The 27,822-nt window shown below is 41.9% G+C and overlaps 1 protein-coding gene across 5 annotated transcripts in view; it reads right to left on the bottom strand.

The window, feature by feature from the left end:
- Imp (IGF-II mRNA-binding protein) overlaps positions 1 to 25,981 on the bottom strand; it is an 89,572-nt gene extending 63,591 nt beyond the window's left edge. For 3 of the 5 annotated variants that reach the window (XR_011176832.1, XM_046620673.2, XM_046620676.2), the window contains exons 1-3: positions 25,844 to 25,981; positions 24,428 to 24,697; positions 5,077 to 5,140 (exon numbers count right to left, since the gene is read on the bottom strand). Coding sequence is in view for 4 of the 5 variants with exons in the window: in XM_046620673.2 (XP_046476629.1) it covers positions 5,077 to 5,140; positions 24,428 to 24,602 (239 nt within the window). In the remaining variant the exon portion in view is untranslated. Of the gene's footprint in view, positions 1 to 5,076; positions 5,141 to 24,427; positions 24,698 to 24,865; positions 25,072 to 25,843 lie in introns of those variants that run through there. The other 2 variants (XM_046620675.2, XM_046620674.2) reach the window with 2 other exon arrangements.
- Between the last annotated feature and the right edge of the window lie 1,841 nt (positions 25,982 to 27,822).

Raw genomic sequence — 27,822 nt, 5'->3', positions numbered from 1 at the left:
TGTCAAACAAAATTATCGAACCATTTTCATTTTGTAAATTCAAACATAATAATTAACGTCTCACTGATTATGAATCTGATAGAAAAGAAATGATTAATTACAAAGCGAATAATTAATCCGATTTCAATAAAAATATAACTGTTGCAATTTTCTGTAGTTGCCTTTTATGATTATACCTGCAAGAAGATTCGAAAAAAATTACCAATATCGGTGCACAGTTTAGGTTAGAAAACTGCACAATCATTAATATTGGCACTAGATTTATTATATAATATCTAGGATTCAGGGTGCAGGCTTCAGCAACCCGAAGAATTTAGAGTGTAGAATACTTCCCGCAATGTGCACAATTGACCGCACCTGTAGGTAGGTACTTATTTCACATATGTTTGTGTTCAACGGAAACTATCAAACCTGCGAATTGTAGGCTATTGACGCGTTGAACGAAACAAAGAAGAAACCATCGCTGAGAGTAGTTTCGTCTGACTACAGGTGCAATTCACCGCCTGTGCCGAACGACGGGTGTTCAATACACCGAGGTTGTGAATTTGAGAAATAAAGTGTCCAAGATACCATGGCGAAAACTGATTCCGTACAAAGATTGTAATCGAGCCGGGTGAGATTCTCACGCATAATTTTGCTTTGCGTCAGGTTTGCAGGCTCTTTTGACAATTATTGTGCCACTGCGCAATACTTTGAGTAAACATTGGGTCTAAAGAAGCTTTTGAGGTTTCAAGGGGCGATCGGTTTTCGAAAGCAGCAACTCGTATCTGGAGGTAAGAAGTTGTTGCCGGTCCAGTTTCTGTTTGCATTTCGCCTTTCATTATGTAGGTACGTTAACGTTGAAACCTCTTTGCTCTCGACCTCAGACATATGTATACAAAAAGAGATTTTGTGATCCTAATCTCTGCCAAACGTTTCGTATAAACAAGTACATAAGGGTGTATATTATTTGTCAAAGTAATCAAAAACCTGATCCGAATATCACTACACTTTTGTTAGGTATTATATCACGCGTTGAACGGCTGCAAGATTTGGAAACAGTTTCAGTTCACAGTTCATGAAAAACGTGCTTGAATTACGTGTTCACGAAAAGATCTGAATTGCCTTCTCAGTTGCATCGAGGGTATAAAATTTGAAATAGATATTTAGTTTTTCATTTGCAGTAGGAAAATACAAGTGTCCGAGTGCTCATAGGTCAGATCCGAAGCGCAGGTGTGAAAAATTAGAAACGCATAGCAATTATTCACCTCTCGATGCGAGCCTCTTCTCAAAATAATCCGGATACCGAATCAAGTGTCGAGACTCAAGCAATAATCTCTGGCAAAGCTGACCGGTATTACGAAATGGCGAAGTCGATGCGGAAGAGACGCAACAAGTGTGGCCGATGCACCTCACCGTCGTACTTTCGCACTGAACAAGTAGGACAGGGCCAGCGGCGAAAGAAAGGGGGGTATAACGGGTGGGGAGGATAAAGGATAAAGCATAGGGAGGGATGGGGGAGTCAGGGGGTGGGGCGCACGCGGCTGGCACGCGCCAAATGCAACGGTAGGCAATTCATACGCCCGGTTACCGGAGAGAGATCCGAGGCTTCGCCGAGTGCGCGAGAGATGAAAGGTCACCACACACGTGAATGCGGTGCAGTTGCACGGCATGCGCTCTGCCGCGACGCGGACTGCATGCATCAGGTACCAGATGCTGCGCTCTGGCCACGGCCGTATTTACCCACGTGCACCGTAGCCACACCTACAGGTACGTACCTGCGTACCTACGTATGCATGCGTGCGCGCAGGACATGGAACGGGCGATGCAGGAGGTCGAACTAGTACGAGGGATGTGCGCGCGTCGTCTTCCGCATGTATGGCTCGCCAAGGTAAGGCAAGGTTCTACCTGTGCTGGTCATTGTGTATCAACCTGCATCTTTGAGCCAACTCATGCGCCGCTGCTTAGGGTTGCACCCTGGTGCACCGCGATGCAATCCGGTGCAGCCTCGTTGTCATTCAAATGAGACATCTACACTTCGGCCTTCATTGTGCAGTCACGACAGAAATCATAATAACCGCTCCTTATATTTCAACTGTACCTTATACGAGTTGCGGATAAATGAGCCTGTTTCTTTGAGCCGAGGTGACCACTCGTTCAGCAGCGCACACGCCCCGAGAATGATCATCGAATAACTCGTGTCACCACCCGGCAATGGGCCCCTTGCAATTCGCCAATTCAACCATCGACGAAGCTACTGATGCACTAAATGGTACCGCGGCGGCCGGTGATGGGAATGAGGCGATGTTTGCTATACGGGGGACAGTTATCGGCCGATAAACATTCCACCACCATCTTCGCTCTCGCTGAGAATACAATTGTTTCCCCATAATCCAAATACTCACTCACCGAGGGAGTATGGATGCAGTTTACAGTGAACGAATTTGAATAACCACAAGATCTTGGTTTCAACTTGAGTCCCTGGCTAAACCGTAACACAATTCATTTAACTTCGAAACTTTCCTTTCAATAAATAAAATTTTCCTTCGAATGTCTGGGAATTAACGAAAGCACCTCGAAAGAAGGCAAATTTTTTTTTTTAGTAATTCGGCAAACATCAAACGACTTTTAAATAAATGCAGATCCATTACAACAAACAACTGTGACTTTAAAGGAAAATTGGGCCAATACAAAGCTAACAGTCGTGAAGTACAACCAATGCAAAGCTGTAGAAACAGGAGTACTGCAAGTAATTATTCTTACACGAGCGAATGATTATTTGCTTGGATTTAAAAATGTTCAACATCAAATTACGCAGGTCATAATCAAGCTTGCTAACAGCTACCTGTAAGAAATCTCTATTCTAGAATATTTTTATCGATGGACCGGTAATTGTTTCAAATAAGCGTCGGTGAATAGCACTACGTGCAGTTCAATATTAATGTACTAAAGGGGAAAAAGCGAACATGCCAAAAACAATTACATACGTTCCGTAGGCGTGCTGAAACCGAGAAATGTGAGAATTTGTTTGATCCGATTTTATTTCTGTGATTTTGCAAACGTTCATGAATCTTTATATCGTTAATTTTACTGGAATCGTCTTGTATGGTTTTGAAGCCTAAAATGATATCACACATTTGCCTTTGTATCTTTCTGATGGGAAATGGTGGGCTAGTTTACATTTTGCATGGTAAATTTCTATGGTTGGATGTAATAATTCAAAAATTTTGTTATTTGGGTCACAGATGAGTAGAATTAAAGGGTTTTTGTTTTTCGATTGACTGTTCTAAAGAGAAGAGCAGGTACATTTGAAATTTTTTTTATGCAGTTTTTGGTCAGCTCAGATCATATTGTTTTATTTCTCGTACATGTGCGAAATTGAAAATATCTCATTTGTCTGTACGATGCTAAAGTGACAAGATTATTTTACATATAAGTGCAATTGCATACGAGTTTATTACGGTTGAGACAAACAAAAGTCAAGCGAATAATGTTTTGTTAGTATGACTATAAATTTCGGTTGACGGGACTAAATGTTTTGTTAAAATTGCTCGATCTTGGTTGATGGAACAAATGCATAATTGGAGAAAACCTCGACAATCATTTGGAGTGGTTCTGATAAAAAATAAGATGGACATTTCCAGCTTAATTAAGGAAATTTGTATATATTTCACAGGCACCAAGTACTTATGATTGATCGCAAGTCGAAGAAAACACATGTTTAATTTCTGATAAAACGGTGCACCCATGTGTTCTAGCTTCAAGCCGGACATCGTTTGCCGTTTCCTACACTATTATAGTCTCACATCTGTAAACAATACGCCAAAGTGTCGCACAGATTTTCGAACAACTTTTTCTCACATAGGTTGCAAGCTATACCTGCTCATCTCAATGATACGAAGTGATTGCGAGGTGGCATTAAGAGATTTTGTGAAAAAACGCTGGGATTCGATCAGTATTCCAACAATCCAGAAGTATTAAATTAGCGCATGAAATATTTCAGTTAGCGAATAAAATACGTCCAATCGAGACAATGTTTATTCGACATAAATATTTCTTTCATGTTATTGGGCCAAAACACGGAGGACCTCATTAATTTTATGTTTTTCTAGCTGCTTCATGCATTGAACCTTTATGGTTTCTTTCCTCGACCAAAAAAATATTCGAATGTAGCTGAACTTATATGCTTATTCGTGATGTTGGCTAAATTCATTGAAACTTTGAAATGAAAACAATTTCGTTGTTATCAACCAAAGTATTCGCAGTTGGTCGAATTTTATTTACTGAGTTTGATCAACGAAACAAGTGGCACCTACAAGATGTAGATCCCTTTATGGTAAGAAACCTACTTTGATTCCCCCAATCATTAAAACTTTCTGACAAAAGGCACGTTTAGTTCATTCAACAATACGCATTCACCAATGTGTGTAATTGCAATTCAGGGTTGATTCAAGAAGATCAAATTTGATTCCGCCAATTACTATAACATATTCTTCAATGACATTGAAATATTTGGTGGAAGCGATGGCATGCATTCAACCACGGGTACATCTTTCTTTAACCGGGTCGTTTCAGTTGGCACAACCAGATATTGTTCGGAACTGTCAAATTTTCAATTAAATCAACCGTATAATTTAAATAACTCGTTTGGTTGATCTGAATTGACAGAACTTATTACTTTGACTACAGTATATTAATTTTCACAACATAATGATTGAATCGACAACTTTTCAACCAACTAAATGGATACGGTTGGCTTAACAACTTTTTTTCTCACTACGTACTTATAACTTCGTTCGTTTCTTTTTCTTCCGTACATAACATTTTGTGAGTGAATATTTTTAGAAACCTCTACCTAATCTTCCGCCAGTGTAAATCCTTGTGCAATTTGCAAGAAACATGATATACCTGCATATATAAACTCTGACATACGTTATAGTTAAGGCGAGACATGCACGGATACCGAAAAACGAAACAAGTAAATTCTAGTACCGCAAAAAAACAAAAAAGGAAAAGAGGCATAATCATAATGGACAGTTCTCGAAGAGAAGGTAATCCACCAGAAACATCTTTTGACGGTTACTTTTTTTTCCTTACCGTTTCTTGGCACCGCTGGCTACGGACGGCTCAACGACCAGCGACGATCCGAGATACGTGTATCCTGCAACAGGTGAAGCAAAATATTTAGAATAGCACTTTGGCCGCCTGTGAAATGTTTCGGAAGTAAACTGATGCCACTTCTTACATGCGTGTACATGCACAGAGACGTTGCAGTTACCCAGTACACTCCAGTGACAAAAGCCGTGCGATCAAATGTAACGAACGCAAAGAAATACGTAAATTTCAGAATACCTTCACGCGTACTTTCTTCAATGATAAGATTTATTCACCCTGAATACGGGGACCGTTAACGGCATGTATTGGTTAATGCGTCGAACGAAAAGGAAAGCATTCCATTTCCGAAGACTAGTCCGACAGGTTTTTATGATCTGCTTGGAATTTTTTCAGGATACGTCCATATTCTGTCGTAGGTACATGTGCACACGGAAAAGCGAAGAGCTAGCTTACGGCGCAGTGGCTGAGCGTTCAAAACGTGCATACATTATCCGCGTACGAAAAACCCATACACAGATAGATGCGTATAAGCAGTCGGGGATGAGAAACGGTATACTAGAAATCAACTTGACAATCAACAAAGTAAATTTTTTTTCATCGGGAGAGGTGAACGGACAAGTACTGTCGTTTCTCAGGTAGGTACGCGTTTACGCCGCGCTTATGCCTCGTCTCTACCCAGGTTGATTACGTCCCTTGACGCTGCGTTTCCCAATCTAACCCCGCAGGAAAACTAGACGCCAGTGATGGAATAACTAACCCTCGCTAGGTTTAGCGACCGCATGCACGTACGCCACGACGACCCTTTGTCACAGGGTCTGTGTGCCGGCCTGTATCTGGCCCAGTAGCACTTGGTTTGTACCGTAAAGGATATACTGGATTTATTTCACATGAATCGCGCTCACGCGAGAGATCTCTACTTGGTAATATTCTAATCAGGATCAAGAGGTTGTGTGAACGCACCACGCTGTCGGACTTCACCCTCCATTTTCGGGTTTCCTTTCCTAGCGCCAGGTGTCTCGCCCCGAGAGGAACAGAGTGCCTGCGCCGGGTACTATATCCACTTCTGCTGCTGCTACTGGGTACTATCGCCACAACTACCCTTCTCCTCCGGCTCTTTGTCCCTTATTGTTAGATGCATCGCATTATCCGTTTCTAACAATAAGACAACCAGTTTTCCATCTCATTTTTGCCGTCCGCAGTTTTACCCGAATTCCGCATCGCTCTCTGCGTCCATCGCCCCCTCGGTCGACTTCTAGTTCGTCTCTTACTTTTCGACTTTTTCTTTCTCTTCGCCAGGTTATTTACCAAAATATAGAGATTACTTTTGGCATATAATTTCACGATGAATCCTCACGCGCAGGTGGAGAGCAGGTAGGCAGACCGCTAGGTATGTTTTCGCAGGTCAGCGTATGAGCGCATCTCTGTCTCATTCTTATTTTCTCTTTTCGACTGCCAAGTGCTTACCTGGCGTCGAGGAATCTGAAATATTCCGCCCTTTCTCTTTACAACTCTCCTATCCTCGCCTGACCTCGCAGCGCCGTTTCCCTTCAAACGGCTGTTTGTTAAGCGTCGGGATGGTCGAGGAGAATCGAATGAAACCGAGCCCGGCCGAACCTGACCCAGGCCAACCTAAAACAACAAGGAGAGGGAGGTGCCGAAGTGACAGCAATTCATTACCTTGGTTCTGAGAATTTTAGACAACTCGATTCGATCGCCAAGTTCCTCTAATACCTTCATTTCTGCTGTATCTCTGTATAATTAAAATGCAAAACAGGGCAAGTTTTGTACAATAGTATGTGGCGAGTAGTATAATTGTCTCCGTGGAGTCCATTAAGGGGTGGAGGGGGGTACAGCGTGGCCGGTCTAAAATGATCCCTATTTTAAGGATTTCAAAAGAAAAAAAAAATGAGCAATTTTAGTTTGAGGGCTTTATTATTTATAATTTGAAGAGCATTTCAGAATTTTTTCATTGAAATTAATAACAAAATCGAGGCATAACGCATATAAGTAGCCGACGACCACGTTTTCAATCCGACGGCGCAGATTCTTAGGTCAATTTTTATCCGATCAACTTAAAATTTTGACAAAATCTTGAAACTTGTTTATGGACTCGAGCTCGTGACTAGGTTTTGAAATTTCAATCCCGAAATCTTTTTATAAAAATTTTATCAACAATTTCTTGGTCGAAAAATGAATTTTTGTTCATAGTCGTATGTACTTGGAAAAGAAAAATTTCTTTACAGTTGGGCTAACCCGAATTCGAGCTCGACCCCGAAAAGCTGTTTTTGTCTCAAAAATTTATTTCTGCTTGTTACAAGCTAGACAGTGATAATATCAGGAGATGCGCCACCGCAAAAGCCCTCGAGTTGGGAGTCGTTCGTTACTTACATGCTCCATGGGGCCATTTTGTTATTAATTTCAATCAAAAAATTTAAAAATATTCTTGAAACTATAAATAATAAAAACTCAAATTGAAATACTTTCATTATCTTGAAAAAAAAGCTCGTAAAAATAGGTTTGATTTTAGACCGGCCAAGTAGTAACCCCCCCACCTTCAAGAAGACCGGAGCTGCACCCTACGCGGGGTGATGCGAAGTATATATGATAGGAATATATACGATATATCAATACGAAGCACAAGTCTGTGCAGATCCAAAGCGTACAGAAAACTATGAGCAGACGCAAAATAACTACGTGATGCTTGGATTTGATTGAGAGTGAGTAACCCGTTACGACTGAGACAAATGTTTTGTTTAATTGAATTGGTGCATTTCTCCTATCTGTAAACGGCAAGAATCCTGATAGGAGGCACATTATTAAGTTTCTGGAGATGCGTTGCATTTTGAAACAGGCAACAGGTTTCGTTTGAGAATTTCTAGCGTGATTATTTATACAGGGTGGTCGGTTTTAATCACTGCAGGCCAATATCTCAGAGACGAAAAACGTTACAGGATTAAATTTTGAACAAAACTTGGAGAGTTTCAATGGGAAAAGTTGATGCTGACTCGAGTTGACTTTCAAATTGTACCATTTTTGAGATTTTGGACGTAAGGTTTAAGCTGAAAGCGTAATCGAAGGCAAATTCGTGAACGAATCTCCAAAGACGAATTTTTTTGATCAATTCTTTCTTCTTATTAGCCTTATATTCCTCTGTACGTATTGATTGTCGAGCCAGAGCACGAAAATGAACTTCCCCCAGAAATCGCCGATTAAGGGTAAGAAAAATATCATCTTTCATCCGGTACGGAAATCAACGTCAAAACTTTAAACGCATTTATCTCGAAACTACGTTTTTCAATCAAGTTGACACAAAACCTTGAGTTCAATTCAATCGATTGACGTCAAATTTGGTATGGATCGTCAGTATATCGGGAGTCTCTGGTGAAAGTGCCGACTCCGCGCCACGTGCAAGCCCTCAGCGCCAACACACGCACAACTTTCACGTGAGTCGAGTTAGCGAACAAATGCTCAAAATGAAAACTTGTGCATGTATTGGCGGTGGCGGCATGCGCGCGGTTTGTTGTGGGCGCTTTCACCAGAGACCCCCGGTATATTCCTCTATAGCCCAAACCTCGGGTATTGCGAAAGTTATATTATTAATATTTTTAAAAGAATCAAAAACTTGAAAAACAAGCCAGGAAAACAGTCTTTTCCCGATACTTTTCATCACCATGAAAAAGGTCCGTCGGTCTCTCCGACTAATTTTCGCAATGATCACGAAAACGGCCAAATGAAAAATCTGAAACTGACAGGACTTGGCAGCCAAGTTGAAAAAGTATTAACCGGTTAACTGCCAACACATCGTAGCGGCTTCAAGCGCGCCGTAACTGCCAAAAGTCGCGAAATGGCGTCATAAAGTAATTCAATGTTTTTGGGTGTCTTAGGTGATTATTTATTGTTGAAGACATGTGTCAAGTATTTTTGAGGTCAAGGAAGCCGATTATGACCATCAACAGTAACTTTTTCAGCGCATTTATACAGTTTTGAGTCTTCGAAGTTGTTAAATTTTTTATCATTTTCTCAAATGGTCTCACAGAACAAACTGTCATTTTCATTCTTTCTCAACCTGTTTCTTTTCCGCTGCCTTATTGAGGGACCCATAAATTTTTCAATTTAAACTTTTTTTACATGAAAATTTTATTTCACGTTCCTGAAACATCAATAAAAGACTAAAAAAATGAATGAGGAAAATATTTTTTTTATATCAAGTTCGAAAAATCGCCCGAAACGAGGTACTTCTACGTGGTTTACGTATTTATCCATTTTCCATTCACAGTGCAAAGTACCGCTCATGTGATTCAGAACCTGAATATATTTATTTCTTTTTCTACCAGCAAATACACATCGGAGCGGTGATTCACGATTACTTTCACCGGGTCAATTTGTTATACGAGCAATCAATTACAATAAACAATATGTTGTTCAAAACCAACGAAGTGTAGAATTGCCTCGGAGTGGCGTCCATTATTTTATGGGTGATCTTGTGCCTAAGTAAACGAGCATAAATGTATACCTACACAATATATATCGTTATAGGTATGTGTAGGAATTATGTATTCTTTGTTTTGTTTTTTTGAGTACAGATGTCACGCATAAGAGTTTTGATCGGTGCCGTTAGGATGATCCAAACTTGCCTTCGGGATATCTCGGAGGACATCGAGTCGGCTTCGGCTCCGTCGTCGTTAGACTCTGCCAAAGATCATATAATACGTCTTCGCGACTGTGTAAATATATGGTATTCGTTGACTAGATATCCATCTGCGGTCCAGGCGTACATGTACGGCTTTTTATTTTCAAAAAGCACACATTGTGCGTGATGACACTGCCTCATCACGGAGGCATTTGCCGGACTCGTCCTCGGGAGTCCTTGGGTATTGTAAATTAAAGCTTTTCATGGACTTACGGACGTAGCCTTACCCCGCGGGTGTGAAGTCAAAAGACGGAAGGAGAAACGGATTCCCAGCCATCTTGCGGAGCAATACTGATATATGATCTATGCTCGCATATTCCTAGATTCGCTACGCGTACCTAACTCTTTATTAGTGCCGGCTATGGGGAAAAACGGCAGTTTGACCGTAGTTGCAATTGTTATGTAAAATTATAAAACTGGAATAATACATAGATATAACTCTGAAGCAATTATGAACATCTTATTACGATGAATATCAAAATATGTGACTATTGTCGATTAAAACCACGTGTATGTTTCAAGAAAACATGATATAAAAATCTTTTAGCCAATCGCGGCGCATCGATGAAAATATGATTGTTCGGTGACACTGGTTTGGACGTGGCGCGCAAACATTACTCCTCAACATGGCCGACTTTCCACCTCACGTACTCCCCCCCAGGATTCATACCCCTCGTTAAAAAACCCACTTTGCACTCCATCCATAAGTCTGTAACGCAACTCGACTGAATGGTGTATAGGGAAAGTAGCTTAACGGGTTCAAGAGCGCCACAAAGACGGGGCTCGGTAGCAGGTCTAGGTTGCCGCGATATTATGACGGAAAAAGAGAAAGAAAAAGAGAGAGAGAAACAGAGAACGGGAAAAGAGGAAGAGACGGAAGGTAAGAGAAGGAGAGAGAGAGAGAGAGAGAGATGAGGGTCGAGAATGCCTCTATAAGTCTATACTCTGCAGTAGTGGGTCACCACTAGCTATAACTCAACCGAGCGGGTAGGTTCGGTTTTCTGCCGTTCAAGGTCTTCCGTGCTCGCTCCCCTAATATAAGCAAAATCTCTCAGGTAGGTAGCGGGGTGGGTAGGTAGGTAGGTAGGTAGGTAGGAATAGGTATATTGTTCCTACGCTGGATTTTTCGGCCCGGTATTGCAGTCTTCCTGCCTCTTGGTTCAAATTCCTTCCTACAATATTTGCTTTGTCAAGTAGGTCTTTGCGGGGCCGGAAGCTTTTTTGAATAATCGAGACACGTGGTGATTCGTGAACGGGAATCTTGTCGAAACTCCTGCAACAACCACCGGCCATAAAAAAATCGCTTGTCAGATAGAATGTACCAAAGTTGAATATTATAACTCATTGTCCGCATAGCCGAAACGTGTGAAAGACCATTGCACGGTTCTGCATATTCATCCGATACATATGGTTTCGACATGCAGTTTTTGGTGCAACTATCCGCAATATTGTTCCAAATCGTTTCTACTTGTGAGCTGAGGGTGTATTTTATAGGTATAAGGCAGCCCACGCGTTTTGTAATTATTGAGATGCAGGAAAAGTAAACGGTACACCCTAATTCACGTTCGCGATCGGTTCAAACATTTTCGTATAGAACTACGGCAAAAAGTAAAAATTGTTTGGCGGTCTGGATTGGCGTTGGCCTTGTGGCATATTTGGGTCTACCACCTCTCAGTCCCAGTGCTTGGCTGGCAGGCGTAGGTAAGGAGGGATTGAGAGACCCGCAGAGCTGAAAAGAAAGAGAACTAACCGCACAATGGATTACTTAGACGGGTAGGTTAGTTTAGCGGCGTTGAGCCGTCCGATTGCCCGACGAGTGCGTTAAGATAGGTCCTGGCTCGGATCTCGGTATGCTGGTAGGTATATACAGTGTAGAGTGAAGCTGAGTATGTCCAGGATGTATACTCCAGATAACGAACGTTACTACTTGGATATAAAAATTATTTCCGTCAAAACGTGATGAATTTAAATAGCGTACCTTTGTAACTTGGCCGGCTCCATTAAACCGCATAAACTGATACATGTGACGTACCCTTTTTACTCTGCAATTTGTAACAATATATTCTTGTAATTTTAAATTTGTACAGTTTCAAAAACCGTTTAAATAATTTTTTGTTGAAGAAAAATCTTTTTTCAATAATTGAGGTAGGTATATCCTATAAAGTTTCCCATAATCAAATGAGACATTACAAAGAGTGATCGATTCACATCATTTTCCCCTCATGACAAAGCTAATCTCGTTAATTCCATGAATTAATCGAACTGGTGGTCGGAGTGGGAGAACAGAATTTGGAATCGACCGTAAATTGTTTCGTTATTGTGAAGGGACAATGGGACTCTTTTATACAGATAAAATCCAACATTTCAGGTGTACATATGCGTTAACAAATACTTGCCACACGACATGCTTAACAGTTGATATTCAGTGCAAATGCGGTGACACGCTTGGGGAACTTTTGTTTCCAATAAGCCACCAAAGAAAGACTGCTAAAAAATTTCTACCATTCAATACCGGCCTTCACTTTGCCCAGAGGCATAGATCCATATTATACACACACAGACGTATCACATTGCGTGTTTCTGCGCGCGCACCGTGTAACGGGATTCATCGGCAACTATCTAGCGATGGACTACCTTAACGATTTGCGAGTGCATTTCTCTGTTCAATTTCACAAATGTCATTGATTACATCGCGGATTACATCCTGAAAGAAAGGATAAGCTATAAGAAGAAGGGATATTCAGAAAAAAACGGAGGAAAAAAATGTTATTAATTGGGATGGCGGAAATTCGCGACATTCTTCAAAGTGAAGCTGATCATGTTCAACGATTTATATTTATGCCTAAAACCGAAAATTTGTCTTCTTGTCGATGCGCGCGATCGTTACACGAAGATCCCGACATGTCCTTATAACTTCTCGAAATCGTAAAATTATTGTAACAGGCGTAATAGGTTTCATCCTTCCATATCTACGTGTATATCGTAGATAGAACTGACGGGAGCGGGCGCCATTAATTTTCAAATAAGCCGATATTATTTTAATTCGCAAGTCTCGACGGTCGATTCTTGGAAGGTGATCCTTTGTCCGGACGGTTAGGAAAGGAAGTACATTTGCGTGTGCGTGCGTGCGTGAGCGCGTGCCGTGGGAGGGGTTCGCGAAAACAGTGATCTGGTCCTTAAGTCTGCTTTTGTCTAACAGAATTTGCTTTACGCTTTCCGGAAATGGCGACTGATTTGACTGTTGAAACGATGGGACTGTGGAATATACGATACATCGAATGGGTATCAGAAAATAAGCGAATATTCGCATACATATCACGTGTCAAATCTACTACAAGAGTTGTTGAATGGAAGAGGATCAGCACCTCGATCGGCACTCTATTCATTCGAGACATCAAGTGAGGTGTAACCAAAGTTTTCAATAACAATTTATGTTTTTGTTTTTTCTTCACGTTATTTTTTCCATCAAGTTTTCTGTCAAAGTTTTCGCATAGATATATGAACATTATTTTGATTAATGGAATTCTCCAAATCAATTGTGAAAAATGCCTACAACTAAAAAAGTACGTCTTGGAGTTCGAAATTTAGATGTGATTGATCATCAGCAAAACTGTGAAACAAATGAAATTCCTGTAACGCCGAATCTGCTATCGTTCCGATTTTATACATCGTGAATATGAGACAGCAATGTGAATGATTCCAGGCCTACCAAGCAATTGAACCTCAGCCTGTATGGAGAACAATCTCTTCACCCGTATTGTTTTATCAGTATCAGTAGGTATTCGTATGAATCGCGTATGTTCGTACCGCGCGATATTGTAAGGCGATGTATTCGGGATGAGTCAGCATCTATTACAATATATGAATCAATCTTTATATTCCTGACACGGTAGGAATTATCACAACGAGAGCTTTCCGTGCACCCAGAACCGATAAACGCTGAACCTATAAAGTTCTTTGGACGGAATGCGGGGCATCGGGTACAGTTTGATCACTTTAAAAGCAGCTGCGAGGCTCTCCTTTCCCTCGTATCCGAATCGAACACTCCTCAGTATCGCCTAATTACAACGACAGAGCTCTAGGTTAGCTCGAGTTGTTTGGACGAAAGAGGAAGTCAATGGCCCCGTATCTAAAACAAACAGATGTCGGTGCCAGCACTGGAGACACACATCAGACCATCGCCATGTAAGCCGTAGCAAGCAAGCCCGTCGATGCGATGAAACACTTGAAAACTTCTAGCCAAACGAAAAACTCTGATTGCCAAGTCACCACGCGCCGATATCCACTATACCTACCACGCGGAAGAAATTCTGAACCGTATACGAATCGATGTGTATGTCTGTAACGAATGTCGATGGAACATATACCGTAATCGCAATATCATTACCGCCCGGGGGTCATCGGACGACCTCGATGGATGGTTCCCAAGTGAATTAGCTACGGTCTATGCTGTCATTGGTGGGGAAACCGTCCACAGTGATAAGGTAGGTGCAGGTGTGCGCTGCTGCCTGCCCATCTCCTTGACTATTACATTTCGTGTCATTTTTCAACCACTTTTTGCACATTAGTTATACCTGCAACGAAACTTTCATATCCACCGTTCGAAGACCAATTGACAACGACGGACTTTACGTATAGCTTCGTGATACGGCAGTTAGGATAAAACGCCGAGATAACCACAGGGTTTCAGGCGTTTTCAGAGGTTTTCAACGTTTCTAAAGGTGACCGCGTGACGCAGTAGTCTGTAAAGTTTCTCTTACCCACGCTTCATCCAATTTAGATATGGACGTGAAGTTACGGTCTTATATGCTTGTGTATGAAGATAAGTTTTTAACATCTTTAATTTCGAACAGTCAACGATAATACAAAAACAATGTAATTTTCATCGCAACGTATCTCTACAGCCTACACCATGTTTCACTTGAATTCAGGTAAGCCTGCGCAACTTATCCAGTATTTGTCCTCTCTTCTGAGGTCAACTCTATATTGGTTTGGGTAGGTAACGAGGAGCAGTGTGGTAAGTTTTCTGAATTTTATTGTGTTACGCTGGCGATGAGATCGTAGAATATTCAAATTCTGCTAGAGCGTGTATCTTGTACCTGAAGTATGTAAAATCGTGCCTAACATTGAACATCGTTAAAATCAGTAACGCAAAATTTGTTTACAAATTTTTCAGTTCTGTGCTTGAGTTCAGATCAGCTGTGCGGCAGCGCCTCGTGTATTTTATCCTTTAATTGAGTTCTAATTACAACCCGAGCATACGTATCTGGATCACCCTGCATGGGAATCAGGGAACGCTTATGTATATGTATGAGTTTGGCTAGATTTGCACCCACGCCACACATCGACTCCAATTCCCCTCCGATCTAGTCTGTACATACACCATGAATAATTGGAGACGACCCGATGCGGGCGTTCGCCTGCAATTGATGTCATCTAGACTTGACGCATGACGGTCACACGATGGATTCAAAGATCTCTGCCGGAACCTCGTTTGCATCTCTGGTGTTCAACGCAGGGCTATAGATAGGCACAGACTGGCCAGCAATAAAACATCGCACTCTGCACGTATTGGGGTGACTAGTTAAGATGCATTAAAGAATCGCGCGCCAAATCAATTCATAACGATTGAACCATCTTGACCAACCATCGTTATCATTATGGTTACGATTTTTTGATTTTTCTTTCCTGTTTTCCCGCAATCGATGACTATCTGCCTACGATACAAAGTTAGAACGCATTGTTTGGTATAAAAAGGGTGTACGAAATTGAAAAGCTGAGGAACGACGAATTCATAAAAGCAGTAAAAAATGTAGTATCATTGAATGGGCACATACCAATATTAATGCTCCCTTGACATCGATACTTTTAAGATACTGCTGATCCGTATTAAACTCGAGAAACGTGTCCGTAACATTCAGCACGTTTCAAAGAATGCAGTTCGTTTCATAAGTTATGACTTGCAATCGATGACGTACGAGGAGTCCGTGTTACGTACACAGAGCATTCTGTTATCAAATTAACGGCGCGGGTAGCGATGCCTCCGATTACTACAGCGATACCTGCTCGACGACGTCACTGACCAATTCTCTGGTAAAGTCAACGTTCCCTAGTTATGACAACTGCATAATCTGTCTTGTGCTTAATGACTAAGGAATCTCGGAAGTTATATTTTATTAATTCTAATTATCTATTTTGGGGTGAAACCAATATTACATTGATATTTGATGATCGTTACCTGGCGTGTAGACCTAATTGTAAGATTATTGTAATTTCAAGAGCTGTATATTTTTGTAGATAGGACAACTTGCCTCTGAAAGTGAAACGATGACTGGAAAGACAAATATATAGAAGGTAATAAATTTTGAGCTTTGGGTGAAATTTCAAAGCCTACAACATTCGAAAAATTCTGTCAAACGACTCAAAACAAGATTAGTAGCCAATGTACTCACTGTAAATAATAGCCAATTATTTGTAGAGAGAACGGCTAGTTGTGGATAACTATACGATGAAAAAAGTCTTTGATAATATATTTTTATTACAGTAGTCGGCTCGTATTTTGAAATTTGTGTAAAGATGTAAAAATTCGCTTCTGCCTTTCCTGGTTGATGAATGATGAAATCGCACGGTGAAAATTTGGCTGTGCCTCAACGAATCAGGTCATAGAAGAGTTCATTTTGAGATATTTTGATCTTTGATTCCTTGGTGAAAATTCTTTTATCGTATCTCACGCAAGTTTTTTCTTTTTATACAAGGCCTTTTTAAAAATGTAAACACGATCAATGCCGACTCGCCGTGGAATACAGCAGATTGAACTGGCAGGTACTGTACCTAAATTTATCTCAAAGAGACAGTTGCACGGAAGTTTAAATTTTTGGTGTCTATGAATGACTACTTCACATTATTCGGGTGTTTTGAACAAACACAACTCGACGGGTAAACGAATGCTACGGAAAGATAAGAAACAGTTAACTTAAGATAACGTTACGATCTCTGGGTATCGCTAGGATAAGCAGTAAAATGAAAACAACACTTATACATATAAATATATACATATAAATACATACATGTATATATATAATATAAAGATATCTCACCGCCGCCGCCGTCTCAGAAATTCAGGATTTAACCCTAGACCCTATATATACCCTTACACCCATACAACCCCTATACCCTTATATCTGATTCACCCCTCCCACACACACACTTACACACACACACACATATTCACGTACGCTCACGCATGCACGCACACCCACACAAACACATCCAAAGGCACCCGAAACCTTCGAACACACACGAACACACCTGAACACATTCAAAGATACCCAAGGACACCCGATCACACCCGAACTCGCACGAATACACTCGACACACGCGAAGACACACGAACGCACCCGAATGCAAACGACGCACACACACGAGCCTGAACACACCAAAACACATCCCAACATAGGCGAATAGACTCGTGTATATATTTATATAATATACGTAATATCGTTCTGTTTTATATATATATATATATATATATATATATATATATATATATATATATATATATATGTTATACGGGGTGATCCACGAATCTTCGGTTAGCTTTAAAAGATAAAAAATTCGATTTGACTAAAATTTGAAATTTTTCTCGACCACGTAATTATACAAATAGTGAAACCTCAGGTTCACAGGAAAATAGCTCGCCACTGCAGAGTGCATGTTAAAACGTAGGCTGGGCGTTCTTAGGCGGGTAAAATAAATCCCGATATTGAAGTGAAAAATTTCTCATTCATCATTCGTCGACTTTTAATGATAATCATTGTGTATATAATGCGTCTAATCTATGGATACGCATTATGTGTAAGTCATATGTAGACGGCGCGGACTGCGCCGTTCTTTTTAAGGGCAGGTGTTCGGCAATTCAACGAAGGGAGTCGAGCACGCGACAAGATGACCAAACTATCCAAGAAAATTAATTTGGCCATGCAGGCGTGCACGTTTCGGCATATGCAGGTACATTTACACCTCAGAGGCGATTACGAGCAACGCATCGAAATATTGAAAATCCGTATCCTGTAACCAACTACATTCTCTACGTACCTATTTTACAGGTAGCGATATTTAAGTACCCTACAGTCTTTAATGCACGTCACTTTGTGTACCTACCAAATTTTTCCACCTGTGCATATGAGGTGATCCGTGAATAATTTTATACGATCACTGACAACAGTTATAAACAATTTTCTTACACGTCCGAATGTTCCCACATCTTGTCAGCAGATTATACATATGTATAATTGTTAAACAATTTTTACATTGTACTGTTCCTCTTCTTCTCTATTCACCTGCAACGGACCTAGTACGTCTTGATGAAAAAATTGCTCTATTGTTTTACCTCCAGCTTTATGCCTGCGGATCCAGTGAGGTGTATTTCTGCACCTGTGTGCTACCTAGTTGTAACCTCTGAGGCCTACTACACTAACGCACACATCTGAACTGCGCATCTGCTAGTCTAGTCGAACGATCGAGCGGAAAGAAAATAAAGATCTCGAATTCATAACCAGCTGTATACGACATTGAACCACGCGAATGCCTGTAGAACAGGCCGCGTGTAGTCGAAAAGTATGCTGCATGGTGCTTTTGATTCTGGAATTGAGCTGCCCGCAAAGATATCACGACATTTTTTGTTTTCCTGCGAGTTTGTAGTCTCGAAATGATGAGCTTACGGTTAGAGCTGCTGCCGTTTCAGGAGCCTTTGTACGCAGATGTAACCAATTGTCGCGCTGAAAAATATTACACTCTGAACGAATAGAAAGAAGATCAGCTAGAACCCGATGAAATATCCACCTGTAGAATACTCCCTATTCGGCTACGCCGTTTTTCATTCTTGTCGCGGTAATGAAGAAAGACGTAATGAATGCAACATCGTAAGAAAATACGAAATGCAGATCTGACTTGGATCATTCTCTAGGAAGACTGCGTCTGGATATCTTTGACAAGCAAAACTAAGCTCCTAACAACAAAGTGTACCTACTACGTGTCTGGAGTTATTTGAGCATCTCGGAGAGGTAGCCACACTGACGCGGCTATTTCTCTGCAACCCGTATACGTACGTGGATAAGGTGTATGTATACGCACTTACAATTCCTAGACACATGTTTGCGTATACAGTTATAGATAAATGTCGGGATGTATACGTAAAGGTATGCGGTTTATTCGAGAGGTCGTCGAACGATAGATGTTTTGCCATCCTCTAGCCGCTCTCTCACCTCGCAAACGATAATTTAGGTAGTAGAGAGTTTATATCCAAGGGGGAAAATATTGTAGTACGAGGGATGCGACACTTGACGGTAGCGATATACGTGTTTAATTTCATTTTACTTGGCAATTTTACAGACTTCTCCATGAAAATATTCTCTCACGACAACGATGAACTGGGCATTGGGAAACGCTAGCACTGGCTTTTCAGCTCTAACGATAAGACAAGAGTGAACTTCTGTACTTGGACCTGCAGTGTTAGCTCAGAACATAAGTTTTCGTTTGATTGGAAATTCAATGAACGTGATGTCAGCTTTTCAATTATTTCATTGTGAAATTGATTCGCAATGTGATTTTTGGAAACTAAAACAGGCATATAATCCCTTTTATCGATACCTTTTGGATGGAAATGGTTCACTTTCTCTTTTAATGGGTTTGTAGTGTATAATAACTGCATATTGCAAAGCTATGTATTTATCATATAGATGCGCTGACGTTAAGTACGGTGAATTCATGTTTCGTTAAACTTCGCAAGATCAAATAATGCGACACAAATCGAAAAGGAGACACATTAATTATGTTTTTGAAATTTGTTACGGGAAATTCTGTTACGAGAGATAAAAAGAAAAAGATAGGAGACGTAACTAAAAACCAACGAAACGAAATAAGATGGGACCGAGACAGCCAATTATTACTCCTCCGTGCACAGGTGCAGCATAGACAAGCTTGTACGAGAAAGTGAAAAAAATTTATTATACGTACGTACGTATGCAACTATAACGTGTTTCGCAGAAATATGTATATTTTTGAAAAATTATTGGCCCGAAAAATTACAAGAACCCACGTAAGACGAAACTAGTATGCTAATTATTGTGACGGTCGTACGGCCATGCTAAACGTCATCTTACAGCGGGTCAACTGTTTCCTCACGTACGTGAATACGGTATATAAGTTGCCAGGTATGTAAGACATCAACATGTTCTCGCAGCAATGGAATGCCATTCATTTCCGTGCCATGGGTCAACTTCCGTACAGTTACTCCATTATATCTATACGAGAGGAGAGAAGATTTGGCAAGGTTCAATCATTCTCACGGAACGTACATCTTTCTGAGTTAATGACGCGAGCAATTGCTCTTCCGATATCGAAGTGTCAGACGTAGACACCTGTGCAGCAGTTGACGGCGCCTCTCCGTACCCTGGTGGCGCCTTATCGGAAAGTAAATAACATTTATGAGGTCAGGCGAATTTTCTGAGAATGTATAATGACGATGAAACGTTACTCGATTACTCGATTATTATAACGATGTAATATCGAGTGCAGGGATACACATTGGAAAATGAAAATACTGACAAAGTATGATGCAGCAGATAATTAACATACAACGATCTGTACAGGTGAGGTGTAAAATAACGCAGACGCGTAGGCTTCGTAGTCGGCAAGATTGCGACAGCCTAAGCAAAATCAGTCGGTAGCTTAACTCTGTGTCTTTGGGTGTTTATACGCGGTGGTAAGGTGTATCTTGCACACACGAATGATACAGATAACCGCATCACGTTCTTGATTTGCGCCTGTTATGTATCGCACGGTACAACCACATTGTTGTTATGGTTAGAGTTGTTGCTGTTGTTGTCTTTGACATCGTACGTCATTCTTCTCGTTGTACTCGGCTGTTAATCCGCGGCGCGGGGCTCTAGGCACCGGGCAAGTTTTGCTCAACGGGCGGTAGCGGAGGAGACGGAGCTAAGCTGTAAGCTATGTAGGAATAAGACGGAGGAAAAGACGAGCACGACACCGGAGTCTATATAGAAGAAACGTATATAATGAAAGAATGTAACAGTTTCCTGTTGTCGACTCACGTTGCCGCGGCTGCGCAGGACGGGCGGCTCTAGAGTTTAGAATATGCGGCCAACGGTCGGACGCATTGCTGTCTGCCTGCCTGCCTGCCTGCCTGCCTCAGTCTTCGAACCTTCCCAAGCCTTCTAGTCAGAGACGGAGACGTGAGTCAGTAATTCAGTGTCCTGCCGTATCGTACCCGGCCTAACCGAATCGCGAGCCACAACTTGCCTGCCTGCCTGCTTGTTTCCTGCATAGCCTCGCCTTCGTCTCCCCTCGCCAATGCAGTTGCGCCGCTCATCGAACTTAGTTCTAAGACCTAACCTACCAAACTAGTTCCATCCACTTCGGAAAACGGACGGCTAGCATTTGCGTATCGTTAACACCGGCCGAGTATATATATGTGTGTGCGTGCGTGTGTATGGGTGTAGGTAACTTTTATATATACATATGTAGATATGTACGTATATATATGTGTATATGTATACACGCACACGTACGCATATGCTAGTACGATGATATGCGTGTATGAGTGTGTGAGTTGCGTGCGCCTGCGTGTACAGTATGCACGCTAATAGAATAATGCTCCTATGTCAAGCTAGGTATAAGAGCTGTACAAGCTACTGAAGAACGAGACTCCATCCGAGACTCTACCTGCCTGGTACATACATGTTATATCGCTCAGGTTTACAAACCCTACATTTTTTGCGAAGAATGTACATATATCCATGTGTTATCTGTGTACGACTGTCAGGATATTCGCTATGGGTTTTTCCTATTATCATACAAATTTTTCCACAGTTACACCACTGCGTTATCTTCGAATGGTGGAAAAGGTAAGGGTAAGCCCCACTCGCCCTTTATTAACCGACCACCTAGCCTCTCCCTACCAGAATTCTATTTCACCCCTTTAGTGCAGGATTCCGGTTTTTTCCTTGTTGCTTAACTACACGATATTCTGCGACCTTTGACCTACTATACCTCACGTTATAGTTTCATATTATACATGTATTTTCATGTCGCGACTTTCGAGTTCACGGTGAAAATATCAATCGCAAATCTTTTTGAACTACGTGTTGCGTCATATAATCTGTTTGAGGGTATGTCGACGCTATATGTAGACTACTAAAATTTTTCAAACGCAGGTGAAAACATTTCGTGATTTTGCGGGACACACTTATATGCACATAATATGAGCTCGGAAGTGAAGGGAGAGCCCGAACGCATCGAGCAGTTGATTCAAATGCAATATACACGAGTTCAGTCAGAAAATACCAAGGGTAACGTAGGTACAACGAATCATCAACGAGGGGTTTCTGTATTGTTGCAGGGAAATTTTCATTTCAAGTATATTTCAAATTATCCAAAAGGCATCGATGGCGCATATTATAGGGTTACAGATAGTTGCTAGTCAAAACGGAGAATACTTACATCAAGCTCCCTTTTCCAGTCAATATAAGCTGGCTGCAAGCAAAGTATATTGAGCAAAGCGAAGCAATGTACGTACATGAGGAAAAGCCGGATCAGTAATAGCTTTCGAAACGATAGTCACTTGTGCGTTTGCATAATTCTCGATCTTACAGTAAAACAGCATATTGAAGTACAAGTGTGGCAAGGCCGAAGCAACCGTTGCTGCTTAGCCCTTACGTGAAAATCCATTGTATACAAGAGTTGGCATCGTGCAGTTTCATGATCACTAATTTAAGATGTTGATCTTGTGGATGGGAAACATGGGAAAAGATAATATGGATGATTGAAGATTGAAGCAGTAAGCAATGTGTTAGATTAAAAAACCTTTTTTTGTGTTCTTATCTGTATTTATTTTTATCAGTTTAAATAAGCAAGGAACAATCAGTGTGTGACAATAAGGTAAGGTAGTGTGGTTTCAAGTAACGATTCTTCACAAGACGGGGTTTCCGGTTTTAATTAGCGAAAGTTACGTATTGTCGTTAAGATCCTGAACATACATACATATATAGATTTAACAGATAAAGGTATGGCTTATTATATTTAAAAATGGTCATACTCTTCGAGTTGTATCAGACAAAAGATGAGCTGAGATAATTTTCACAACGGTTTACTTCTATGTCAATTCATTGGGGATTCTGGTAGAATTCTCATGTATAGTATTTGCCGTATCGCCTGCTACCATCTCCTTAAACTGCGTAGCAGATGATGCAGATGGCATGGGTGGCCTTGAATCGGACAGAATCCACCTCCGTAGGTGTACGAACCACACAAATTGAGTTCATTGTAAACGAATTGTCCGCAAAGATAAAGTGTTGATTATTCTCATTGGCTATGCAATCGTTAGGGAATTCCAAAATATTGTTTTTTCAGTGAAAATAGAATGGGACATAGACCACCCAGATAAATATTACCCCAACCTGTCTGTCTAGGATTTAAGCAGTATTCAGATCGTTTTGATTATGCATATCATGCACAAATTTATAAATTATCAAATGTTGAAGTATAATTTACCAGAAAATATTGGTTTGGCGGTATGTACAGAAAATTTCGTCGATCAAGTTGGTAGCACCGCTGCGATTAAACTCTGAGCCCGTTCAGACCAACTGCTACAGGTTTTTGGTGTTATATTAACCACGGATGATTTCGGCACGAACTTTCCACCCAATTCAGCAATTGCGTATAAAATTGAAACTGATTTTCGGTACGATGAATTTGGAAATAGTGGAGCAGCAAAATACAACCGGGCGTGCATCATAGGCGACGAGCAAGAGAGAGAGAGAGAGAGACAGAGAAGGAGAGCGTACGCGAGTGACCTTGCTTCCGTAGACAAACGAGTCGCCATCTTGGGCAATCAACCGCGGCTGCTTAGCCGGCCGGCCGGCTCCTGGCAGCGTGCGAGACCGACTTTTTCATGCGAGAGATAGGCTCGAACATAACCTCACCAATTGTGAGTGGCGAGTAAAACTACATCCACACCAAGGCAGAGTTACGAGCGGACGCGGATGAAGTCGGTTGCCAGTGTGGACGGAACCTAAATGCTGAAGGCATGCTTGGCACGAAGGCGTGCTTGTATTGTTCAAGTAATAAGTATCGCGAACGACGCAAAATTGTCGAACGGCGGTTGGGCATTTATAATTCGGAGTACCTGAATATGCTGCTTCTCTTACACTTCGGAAATTAATACAGACTTTGCGGACAATTAATGCACATTTGTCATTGACATCGAACCAATGTTTTCATATTGGCACACATCACATACCTAGGTTACGAAATGATACAACGTAATGCCAAAGTTGCAATTGGAGCGTGTGAAACGAGCAGCCTAAGAGGTACGTTGAGGTCCAACAAGCGAGGTAGTCAGTATAACGTTGACGATGTTTAAAGACTAGGGGTTTTACTAGTAGGTAAGTACGGTCTGTGTCAAGCAGCGCAGCAGGAGAAAACAAGCGAGGTGAATGGGTATGCGGAGAGAAGGGAGCCGTCGCAGCTGCGTCGTCGTCAATGAACGGACGGGCACGAATTGACGAGTGAGGCGGTGTTGTTATCCAGAGTTTCAAATCAGAACGATTGGTTAGAGGTACTCACCGTTCAATTTGTCGATCGCTCTATCGGCGGTGGACTGGTCGGTGCAGTCGACGAACGCGTAGCCTCCGCGCTTTACGAGGATCGTGGTGCAGGACAGATTGTGGTCCTGAAATAGCTGGCGTAGCGCGTTCTCGTTGCAATCCGACGGTAAATTGCCGACGTAGAGCTTCGACATCGTGCTTTGTTCTCCTTTGGAAGTAATGGTGATGGCTTGGTAATTCAACTTTCGCGATGGCAAAATGTTTCAACGACGAGTCGCTCGCGATATAACTAGAGTGCGGGGGCAAAGGGGGAATAGGAAAAAAGAAATGTTTATACACGTACATGTGTATATATGTATATATATGTATATATGCACATACTTCTTTTATATGTATATATATATATATATATATAAAAATATGTAATGGCAACAATAATATTAGAAACTCCGGGTACGATCAGCCGCGTTGCCTTCGATGCGACGCTGCGGCCGACAGGGAGGCGTGAAATGGATGAGTGGGCGGGAGGGGTGAGCCGAGAACTAATTGTACACGCATACGCACGCACACGCGCACACATTCGCGTAGACACTAGGCACGCAAGGAAGGGCGCGCGCGCGCACAAACGACAAACACACCGTCACGTATACGCTTGTTCCGGAAGTGAGAAAATGGAGTGAAAAAATCAAAATTTGCCAACGCAAGAGAGATGATCTTCTCGATTCTCCCTTCTCGCGATTTCTTACACACACGTCTCTTTCGGATAGGCGGCGCGGCAACGCGGGTGACGCGGTGCTGCTGCGCGATACTACGATTTACCAAATAGTCACGTGTGTCGCCCCCGCCAAGCCAAGCAGCCGAATCCGACAGTCTCGTCTCGCCAGGACGTCGTGTGCTGGTGCGGGTATTCGTCTGGACGCCGATAATATATTCACGCGCACAACTGTCGGAATTGAATACGATCCGATGATTATCGGTGATCGCTAAAGGTTTAACTTATTTCACGTATCACGGGTGAACGACGTGTCGTTATCGTTCATGTACGCGTTTCACTGTTTACAAATAATATTTATTTATATCTGTACTATTATTTTTTGTTCCTCTCTTTTTTTCTAATTTTCCACGCTCCTGTGTTTTATCGTTCTTCCTCGACCGCTCTCGCTCACCACTTCACCGCTCTTTTTCACCCCCTCACTCTTCTCGCTCTTTCTCACTCGATCTGTCTTTCTCTCTCTTTCTCTCTCTCTCTCTCTCTCTCTCTCTTTCTCTCACTCTCTCTCACTCTCTCTCACTTTTTCTCTCTCGCTCTCTTTTTCGCTCTCTCTTACTCTCTTTCTCTCTCTCTCTCCCCCCCTCCCCCGCCGCGCTCTCGCGCTCTCTCTCTCTCGCTTGCCGACACCGTTTATTCTTGCGATTTCGTGCTCCTTTATGTCACCTCTCTTCTCGCCCTTGGCTGATATTCCTCGCTACGTCGCGTTTCACGGATTCCTTACGTACGGAAAATTAAATATGTGGCACTGCGGAACAGCGTTTCGACGCGGTGGTGGTTCACGGCCTGACTCCTTCTAGCTCGCGGACTCGGCGCACTCGATGCCACGGGCCTCTACTCCTCGCCCGCTTGCGACGCGCGATGCGAACTTGTTTTCTTCGTTTTGGTTTCTTTTTTTTTTCTTTTTTCTTTTCTTTCTTTTTATATTTTTTATTCTCTTCATCTTTTTCTTTCCTCCTCTTTCGCCGACGGCCGACACGCCGGGTACGGTTAAATCGAGCCGGCGCGCGAACCTTACTGGACAAGGCCTCGTCACGTGACTCCGCTGACTCCCGCCTCTGCGCGCGATTGGCGCTGCATACCTCCGATATTCGCTCGTGTATCAACGCTCGTGCTCGGGCCTCCTGTTTGCCAAATCTAACGGGTGTTTACACGCGAATAATATTCCCGCGTATTCAACATTGCCCTATAACCCCCTTCCCCCTCTTGAAACCTGCGCCTTGTTCCCGCTACCGCATGTAAGTTTATAGGTATAATCTGTTTCGTCCAATGCCATCACAGACCCGGTTGAAACTTTTTTTTTTTTTTTTTGTTCAAATTTCTGTTCCTGTTCCGCGGGAGTAATCGCAGCCTATAATTGCTATTAGGTATAATAATTAGGTTTCCGGAGCTTGATTCACTCATTTTCCCTTAGGGTTTGGATACTGCTTAATGTAATCCTGTAGCAGGGTCTTGTTTTCTACTGATAAGTCGTACGCGGCGAACTACAAATACACGTGTGATATTCACGCGGCTTCCAGGACGTGAAATAATATTTTTTTTGCTCCTCCATACTCTCTGGAACTTCTCAATGTCCCATCATACTGCATGTGAAGCCGTGCAGTGATCATCCATTCATTGCCCAACTAGCTATTCCGTCTTTATTAAGGTCTATCGAATCGTAACGCATTTCTGTATCATCTGTATACAAATCCGTCATCATTAACTGTATAATAGTGCAGGTTTCTGTTCGTATATAAGCTTATGCGATCCATCATGCGCGAAATTGATCGAAAGAACATATTTTACCAGCGTCGGTTACGCTGGAACACCATTCATGGACACGAGTGCGATACATGTCTTAATGCTCCAGTTATGTTCGCGGCCTACGATTTTCAGATGTGACGCCTATGCCCCGGTGATGCGCGCGCTTTCGCATGCGCTGACCCGTGTGTATGTAAGCGCGTGTGCATACATAAGTGTATCCTGTATGCCATAAACGAACGTATGCATGCATGTACCTGCTATAACAGAGTCTCTGAGTTCTTACGGGCGTATTTTAATGTGCATATATGTACAGCTACGTCGACAGAACCTGATAAACGCATACCTAGGAATGAGGAGAAATGCAGACCATTTCCCTTGAGACTTTCATCCCCGAAAACATCCCGCAAATTCCCCTTGCGATTTTGGCACGAGCAGCTATAAGCATAACACTGCTCGAGGCAACCTACGTTGTCTCAAACCTATATATTATATATTATATACCCGTACATGTACGTTGGAACTGTGTTCCGTGTTTCCTGCTACGCTCTTCGCCGGATGAAATTATTTTCCATGTGACCATCCAAAGGAGAAATGTATGAATCATGCACTTGTGATATGAATGATACAGCAATATCAATAAATGTGTATGTATAGTATGTAGAAGTGATGAAACAGACTTATGGGGGTGCCTTAATCGATTTCGACGTTGTCGTGTACTTCTCCAAATATCAAGGTCCGCGAATCTCAAATGCGAAAAAAAACTTAACAGCCCCATTCTATACACAATTTTGAACCAAAACACACCACTCTATTTTCATTTGACGCCGAAATAAAGAAACGGCACGAATTCTACGAAATCGCAATAGCAAATTCGTAGAATTCATGCCACTTGTGAGCTG

This window comes from Neodiprion pinetum, chromosome 4 (genome assembly GCF_021155775.2).
Source record: "Neodiprion pinetum isolate iyNeoPine1 chromosome 4, iyNeoPine1.2, whole genome shotgun sequence".
Lineage (NCBI taxonomy): Eukaryota > Metazoa > Arthropoda > Insecta > Hymenoptera > Diprionidae > Neodiprion > Neodiprion pinetum.
This window is presented reverse-complemented; position numbering and strand designations above follow the sequence as displayed.